This window comes from Cuculus canorus, chromosome 1 (genome assembly GCF_017976375.1).
Source record: "Cuculus canorus isolate bCucCan1 chromosome 1, bCucCan1.pri, whole genome shotgun sequence".
In the NCBI taxonomy this organism is placed as follows: Eukaryota; Metazoa; Chordata; class Aves; order Cuculiformes; family Cuculidae; genus Cuculus; species Cuculus canorus.
Genome location: NC_071401.1, coordinates 113,789,428 through 113,798,101, shown reverse-complemented (window position 1 = coordinate 113,798,101; position 8,674 = coordinate 113,789,428). Strand labels below are relative to the sequence as shown.

The 8,674-nt window shown below is 39.8% G+C and overlaps 1 protein-coding gene across 3 annotated transcripts; it reads right to left on the bottom strand.

Annotated features, from left to right (window-relative positions):
- On the bottom strand, positions 1-8,473 carry CGGBP1 (CGG triplet repeat binding protein 1). 3 transcript variants are annotated; one of them, XM_054056112.1, is made up of 2 exons: positions 8,363-8,473; positions 1-5,840 (listed from the first exon to the last, which is right to left on the bottom strand). In XM_054056112.1, exon 2 carries the CDS (start codon positions 5,816-5,818, stop codon positions 5,315-5,317), a length of 504 nt encoding a protein of 167 aa, XP_053912087.1. In that variant the 5' UTR covers positions 5,819-5,840; positions 8,363-8,473; the 3' UTR covers positions 1-5,314. The 3 variants fall into 3 exon arrangements, with proteins under 3 accessions (XP_053912087.1, XP_053912090.1, XP_053912091.1); XM_054056115.1 differs by lacking the exon at positions 8,363-8,473 and adding an exon at positions 8,090-8,255; XM_054056116.1 differs by lacking the exon at positions 8,363-8,473 and adding an exon at positions 7,980-8,077.
- Between the last annotated feature and the right edge of the window lie 201 nt (positions 8,474-8,674).

Genomic DNA, 8,674 nt, shown 5'->3' with positions numbered 1-8,674 from the left:
AAGCTATTATGTATAATGCATCCTACTGCATCTTGGATGTGGGTTAAACAGTACATTTCACTTAGCAAAGTAAAATGTCATTGTAAGAATTTAGCATGGCCTAATTACTAAACTTTAAATATATTCTTCACCTGATTCTGCATCAGCTTCCACACAAATCCTTTCCAATGTGATGATGTTGCAAGTATACAGATACTGTTTTAAAGAGCAATTGTCCACACAAGAAAACTTTACAAAAGGGTAGGTTATGTTTATTTCTATTCTGTTTTTCCAGTTGGTATAAAGACAACAAAAGCAACTTAATGTGCTGTGACCTGAAAAAGAAGTAATGACTGATAAATTCAAGAGTTGAGAGGTTGCATGAGCTTATCACTGGTACATCACGAGATGTCAAGCCAGATAAGAACTGAGGAAATGGAACATGTAAACAATTGAACCTATGCTTGATAATTTTGGTGGGCTGATGTTATTTGCTAAATTTTTATGCAGTCCCTAAGGGAGACAGATCAAACTGGGACCTTTTTGCAGATAGTTTGGAAAGACCCAATTCTTCCACATTACAAAAGCTCTTCCTGAACAGACCTGAAGTATTAGACAGCTGCAAGATCCTATTCCTACAAATCTTCTATTGCAGTATCAAAACACGTAAGAATTACTTTATTTGGTGTTCACTTGCAACAGAAGGCATAATTAGGCACTTTCTGACACGAAGGAGAAAGTCACATACTTGACAGGAAACAGTTCTGTATAACCATTCTAAAACAGACTTCAGTTTAATGACATCAACAAACTGCTTCAACATATAGCTTGATATTACTTTAAGTCAGAACAAAAAAAATTTTACATTCTTTAATTTTTCCTGACAGCATCTCTTTCTACTATATTACATTATCATATATGTGAACTACTGTGTTCTTTAGCCACTTTCTTGGCAAAATAAGAGATCATGAGTAAATTATATGAAAAAGAATTTCCTTTATTTTTTTAAAAAAGGACCATTTTTTCCATTCCAAGTGAAAACTTTACAAAGTAAAGTAGTTTTCTTACAATAATATTTTAATATAAAAACTTAAATCACTTACTCTGGTCTTACTTGTCTAACAGGAAGTCTTGTGGCACTGCATAACCCTGGTATTTTCCCTCTAATATCTAATTGTAAGTTCATCACTTGTTTAAATAAAACCATTTCTGTGGCCACTTACCATCAGTAAAACTTTCTTACCACCAAACCAAAAATAAAGCGTCTTCACTAGCCCAAAAAGAGACTAAACTCTTACAGCATTATTACAATGAGAAGCTTAGTTAAAAAAACCCCTATTTTGAAAGTTAGACACAACCTTCAAACTGTACAAAGACAACAAGCACTCAAATTACACAAAGTTAGCATTGAGTACAATGTGAACAAAGCAACAGTGAGTCTTGCCTCTCTGTATATGTAAATATAAATAGAGATTATCCTTGCCAAACCTTCAGCATATTTTTTTTTTCCCCTGAAAACTAGCTCATTATGCTGCAAAACCTAGCAGGGAGCAGTTCACTGTTCAGTTCAACAGAATTGCTAAAAGGAGCTCTGGCTAAAAGTAGTCCTTCTGTCATGAGAATATCCCATACTTTGCAGAACCAAGTTTCTCTCTCAATTGAAAAACAGCTTTTCCTTTCATTTTGGCGAATGTTTCACCTCCTCTAGGAACCTGCTAAATTACGGGCTTTAAAATGCTTAAAAGTATTAGAACTTGCTCATGTTTTTTCAAGAACATGCAAGCTGAAACTAACATGGTGCATACACATGAGTAGTCACAAAAGAGAATGCTCCCATTTGTATTTCAGTCTTTGGAAGTATTGTTCCCAGAAAAGCACTTCAGAGCAATTTTAGTTGTGAGTTGGCTAAAATAAAGCAAGTTCATGGTCAGAGAAGAAAGTATTTCTTATTTTTCTTTTTTTCCTTGTATTACATTTAGAGCTTCAAATATATTAATAAAACCACCTAGCAAAAAGTATCCCTTATACCTTGTCCCTACGTATGAGTGTAAAATGAAAAGCAGACATCGTTATTATCCTCTTTCCTTCTGAGACTACTCTTTACAGGAAATACATGGCAAAATAATGCAGTATTCTTGCAGAAAAAAGAAAACCCCATGGAGGTTTAAACAACTTAACCACAGCCTCTGTTCTAGGAATTAGTTATTACTTAGATTTAAACAGACCCGAAAACTTTCACTGTAAATATTCCCCAAGATCAACAGCAATTAAAACAAGGTTATGCTTTATCCAACTACAGCTACACTGGCAGAATTATGTTCTGAACTTGAGTGTTTGCAGGGCTCTGTTCCAAGACTGAGTGGAACCATATTTACTTTTAAAGAAAATAAGCGTAACTGTCTTCTTGATGATCTGGGTTATGGCCATAAACATAAACTTACTTAATCATTATTCTTTCCAGATTATCTGGAAGTGCTTTAATTTTCATTGTTTTACTCCATTATGAACTTTTGTTGAAATGGATCAACATCTTGACTTTCAAAAGCTTGAAAATTGTTGTGGCTTTTTTTCTCCCTAACAAAAAAAATATCCTATTATTAAGACACTAGCATCCTACAAACTGCTGTGCATTGGAATTAAGTCAGTTCCATCCAAAAGCCTGATGACCAATTCTTGCTTCCAAATTGTTACAAGTTGGTAGCCTATAGCTACACTGATAAAAGTTCTTTCCAGGCTCATAACCCATGCATTAAAAATAAATTAGTACTAACATAATTACAGAAAATACTAACAGAATTGTATTTATTCTGTAAATTAGGGCTCTGTACACAGCGTGCTTTATAAGCAGAATAAGTTTTTGAGAAACTAAGTGTTCTAATATTGCTTTGCCTTACTGAAAATGAATGGCTTTTTTAACAAAAGCCATCAATGCTGCTTTTATTTTTATGTAAAACTGTATAAGCCAAAGTAACTTGATTTTCTTTCAGTTCTGCAAGAGCCTATTTAATGTTACCATTAAGCTTTTAAAAAATGTCTGTCAGTGCTAGTCAAAGGAAAAACATACAGCATTGAATCCTATATAAAACAGTTATGGGTTGCAGGCTGTGAGATCCTATGTTAGCAAAAACCTGAGCTAACTAGCACAAATTCATAACTTTTAATCATACCATCTTCTCTAGATGCTTTTCTTTAATGGAAGCCCATTTTCTCAGTATTCCATTGTTTTGTATTTGCTTGAATTGTAAGATAGCATTCATAAGGTAAAAAAAATAAATTAAAGCAAGGATGTTGTTTCATTGTAATAGAACTGCAGCTGTAAAAGAACTCTTTCAATTACTGTCAGGACAGAAAAGGCTATTGGCAATGTACCTTTCACTTGGCTTAAGAAGACATATAAAACAGTTCTAGCCCAAGGCAGTTCATGATCTTAAGCTAAGCCCAAGCTTGTGCAATAGCAAACTGTATCTTGGAAGGCGTATTTTGTTATCTACGATTAGAGAAAAAATTACTACTGTCATTTCTGTCTGAAGTTTAAAACCAGTAACCAATATCATTCACAAAATTGCTATGACTGCACTAGCCTCAACAGGGACCAAAGGTGCAGCAGTATACCAAGTACCTGTGTACTGGTACACACAGAAAGGCAGTCTTCTGCTTTTCAGTTTCGTTCATTTATTCAAACAGGTCTCATAGCAGAAGATATGTTAGAATGTAATGCAAGTGCATTTCTACAGAACCTAACTGCACAAAACCCGGTTGTTGCCAAGTACGTGAGTTTCTCTCAGTCCAGCAAATGAGACTGCAATAGAAATAGCTAGGGAAATAGCTACAGAAACAAAAAAAACCCCAAGTTATTTTGACTCTTTTTAGCAATTACTTAGTACTACTGTACATGTCTGGAATAAAGAAATACTGAGAAATGGATACTGTGAAACTCTCCTGGAGAAAGGAAGCATGAACAGAACAGCTCGCTCCCCTTGAGGGAATAAAAGCATGCTTACACCACTGTATCCCCTGACTGGAGGATTTCTATGCTGCTAGAAGACGCTTGGCACCTCCCTGAACCCAGAGCATCTCAGGGGAACAGAACAGGGAGAAGTTGGTCATATTCCAGCACTTCGCACAATGCTCCCTCATTCCATTAAAAAACTTCATAGAGCACTTGATGTAAATGAACTATTTGGCATAATTTGGGATAGCTTAGTAACAGTGTGCTAGATTTTGGAGAGGGTAACATTATCAAAATTTTTCAATTTCCCACTTCAGTTTTATCAGTCCAACAGATGTCACTTTGGCACAGAGTAAGAAATACAGCCTAGGACTGTAAACCCAGTATAGCTTCAAAGTATACATGGTTTCCTATTTGTGCTTGCAGGTATTGAATAGCCTTTGCAGTAACTATTTTGAGAACTATTTTAATCACTTTTCCTCCTTTGACTAAAAGGACAAACACGGAGATACAGAGGACCTTCAGAGAAAGAGAGAGAAGCCTCTTCTGTGCACTGTAAAAAAGCTTTCTCAACTCCACAATTTAGTGCCTCCCCCATCCCCAATTTAAATTTAGCGTCCTTTGTCCTGCTAGTAAGAAAAAGGCATTAATGGTCTCTATCAAGATCTTGGTCCTGTATAAGTTTCACTTGCCAGCAAACCACAGTTACTGGTTTGTCTACTCAACTTTCAAGTATCGACACTGAAACTGAAGGGGACATGTTAAACCAAGACAATGAAAGAGTAGTTTTTTTAAAAAGTGGGCATCCACAGTTGCAGCAAATAGGATAAGAGCATTTTAGAAGAAAAATGTTTCCTGTGTTAGAATGTTAACAGAACTTGAATAGGAATTTCCAATAGTAATCCTCCAACACAGCAATTATATTTAACTAACCATTACACAGCTTCTTGCATTTTGAATGTGCAGCACATCTTCTTGTTCACTCATGGACAGAATACTAAACAAAGCAATCCACTGACATGAGTAACAATACCTATCATCATCTTCCTCGTACATTTAGATGCACAGTTTAGGTAAGTGAGGTCCTCCATCCAAGTGCTTTTTTCTTAGCATCACTTACAGCTGGACTGAGAGCAGATAAGATGTATGCCAGGTACATTCCCTACATTCATCATGAGTTCTACGTCAACGTAGCTCTGCAGTTTACAGCAGGGTTAGCAACAGTCTGTGGCATACCACTAAGTTCACAGACAGATTGTCATTTCTACAATAATACAAAATAGCTTGTAAAACCAATATGTAACACTGTATATATGCATGAATATAAAAATAAACCACACCATCAATGTGTAAAACTTCACAACAATGATGAAAGCTGTTTTCTCCTCAACGGTCTTCAGTATTGATGAGTTGGTTCTCATTGTCATACCCATCAGGCAGGTATGCTTTCCTTAGCTGGTCTGACTTCGGTATCAAACTGCCATTCTTGACATAGCGGGACAGGAAGGCTCGCACAGCTGGATGATCAGCCTTCTCAAGTGGAATATTAGCTTCCAGGCACATTTTCACAAAGTCCTGGATAACGCTTGTTTTCTCTGTCTGGGCAGTACTATTGCACTGAAGGGAGGCTGTCAGAGTCCTTTGCTTCTTCCTCACATTTTGTTCTTCAAACTCTGCCTTTCGCTTTGTGTGTGTTTTAGACTTGAGGTGGTCGTTGATTGCAGACTTGCGAACATGATTCAGAACCACATTGCAGGAAGTACAGAAGAGTTTTCCTCCATCTTCATGCAGCTCACTGCCAAACTCAGTTACACGATCCTGAGGTGTTACATACAAAGCAGTCTTTGAGCGGTTACGTGATGGAGCAGACTTCACGCCAAATCGTTCCATTGTTGCCTTCAACAAACTTTACCTGAAAGATGAAAAAAAGTACTGTTAAAGTGTGCTAATGATTTCAACCAAACAGTTCCGGATGCAGCCTCTTCAATCTAGCACTTACTGACATCTAAAAGATAATTACATGCAAGATACATGTGTGAAGCTATAATTGAAAGGTTTTTCATCTTGAATACCAGAGAACATAGGATTCTAAAGTTCCTCAGGGGGCAGAATAAAATACATTTTGGTTTCTACAGCTACAAAGCTCAACAGAACCCTCAAAACTCAGTCTGTTTGTCATTGAAAGTCTAACAGATGTTTCTTTTTGTTTTCTTGAAAAGTTTTTATTATTTATTCTTTGTGGTAGAGAGTGCTTTTTTCTTAGTATTTTCAACATATCTGGCAGTTTCTTAGTGATGTAGAGACAGTGTTTTTTCTGTTTATTTCCTGAAAATGTGTATCTGTTCTGCTACCAAAACTTAATTGTCCAAATATTGGGCAAAAGGCCATTACTGTCACTTATAAAAGCCAGTAAAAACAAACAAACAAAAAACAAACAGGAAAAAAAAACCACAACCAAACCAAAAAAAACCCAAACCTGAGCTTTGACAGCACTCATTTGGGAACACTCACTTTTTCCTAGCACAAACCACAATTATTAGATTTAATGTTAACTCCGAGTCAAAAGCAAATCAGCAAATAATTTTGTCATTGCAACTAGAGACTGGTGAGACAGCCTAACGCAAACAGAAAACTGCATACATTTCAGTGAAAAATAAGAAACTCTGTTTTCAAAGATGACAACTCCTTGCAGAAGATAACTGACAACTAAGAGAGCTGGACGCTTTCTAACATCACTTTAAACTATACTACGCTACCAAAGCCAACAATAACCCAGTCAAGTGTACTAAAATCAAACAAGACCTATTTATTTTTTTTTTTGTTGGCAAATAGAGTACTTGGTGCAAATCTTAGCCAAGACACTTTAGATTGCTTTCAAAGTAAAGCTGAAGTCAAGAAACAGCTCTATTCAGGTTTGAGGTTTTCTGAGCAAAATTATCGCTCATTACACTAGCTGCCCATTTCCTTATGGAAAATAAGGGAAGAGGGTGTTTATTAAAAAATCTATTTTAGCAAATACTTTGAGGAAATATAATAGGCCACTTGGGCACTTACTTATGACTGTGAACATTGGATAATTTTGCATGGCCTGTGCTTACAAGGCAGACTGAGTGATTGGACTACCTCTAGGTGTAGTAATCTCTGTAACTATTTTGTCACGCATACAGAGTTTGCTGTTGCAACAAACAGAATTTCCAACTTTAAGTTGAGCTTGTCCAGCTTTGAGGACTGAATGGAATTTCTGCTGTGCAGAATGCCCTTTGCTTGCTCTGAAAATAAACTAAATGAATAGCTAATTCAGTCTTCAAAACTGTGCCTTTTCTTGAACCATGGCTACACTAAGTGATTACAATCTTCTGAAAAAAGAGGACAAAGACCTTGCTATTAGCTAATTTCCTAGTTAATTTTTCACACTACATGCCACTTTCCAGAACCAGAGTCCTGACTGATAGTGCACAACAACACAGACCAAGATAAACCACCTTTTTCATTCTTGTTGTTGCTTTGTGCAAATTATCCCTGTGACTTCCCTGAAATCAAGCAGAAAACAAATCTTAACCTAACAAAAACTCGTTTCCTAGGCTTCTGAACTGTCAAAACAAATCCCCTACCCAACTAGGTTTTTGCAGTTGTAGAATCATAGAATAGTTAGGGTTGGAAGTGACCTTAAAGATGATCTAGTTCCAACCCCTCTGCCACAGGCAGGGTCATCCCACTGGATCAGGCTGCCCAAGGCCCATCCAACCTGGCCTTGAACACCTCCAGGGATGGGGCAGCCACAACTTTCCTGGGCAACCTGTTGCAGTGTCTCACCGCTCTCATGGTGAAAAAATTCTTCCTTATGACAAGTTTTACTTATGTCAGTTACATTTTATCAAAACCCGCAGGAATTTTGTGAGCAGTACAACCGCCAAAACACAGGGTTTTTTTGGTGGGATTTTCTCTGTCTTAAGCTTTGCAACGGATTAGTATGCCCGAACTCCTCCGGGTTCGCAAGTGCAGAGCAAGGTGGTGATGCAGAGAGGGCATCCAGGACGGAACCCGATCCTACCCCTGTGACGCTGGCAAACCAGGTAAGCGCCAGGAGCGCGGGAGACACCCGTGTATGCAGGAAAAAAAAACATTGAATTTCCCCACAAAACAGGTTTCGCTGCTCCCCACCCTGAGCCCGGCCGCCGACACTCGATGCATTTATTCCCGGCAGCTTGTCTAGCGATGGACAGCGTCGTCCCACTCGTGAGGGCCCCACAGGCCCCTCTCCCTCCCGTTCCCGCGGGGCTGAGGGAGCGCCCCGGGCCCCGCATCCCGCGACCGCACCCGCAGGTGCGGGTCCGCCCTCCTCCCTCCCGCTGCACGGCCCAGCGGCCGCTGCCGCGGCCGAGCCTGGAGGAGCCCCCGCCGCCTCCCCACCCTCCCATCCCCGCGCGCCGTTACCGGGTCAGGCCTCCCCGCGCCCCGCCCGCCGCCGCCGCCGCACAGACCCGGCCCAGCCTGGAGGCCGGGCCTAGCGACCCGCCTAGCAACCGCCCGCCGCGCGGGGGCAGCCCCTCGCGGATTGGTTGGCGAGAGGAGATGGGCGGGTCTTCCGCCCAATGAGAAGGGAGTCGTAGCGGCGCGCTCCGGGCCAATCAGAGCGCACGGCTGGCAGGGGAGGGCGGGGGCTTTGGCCAATGGTCGCGCTCAGCATGACGGGGGCGGGCAGGCAGCCAATGGCGAGGCAGGGGCAAAGGAACGAGAAGACTTCCC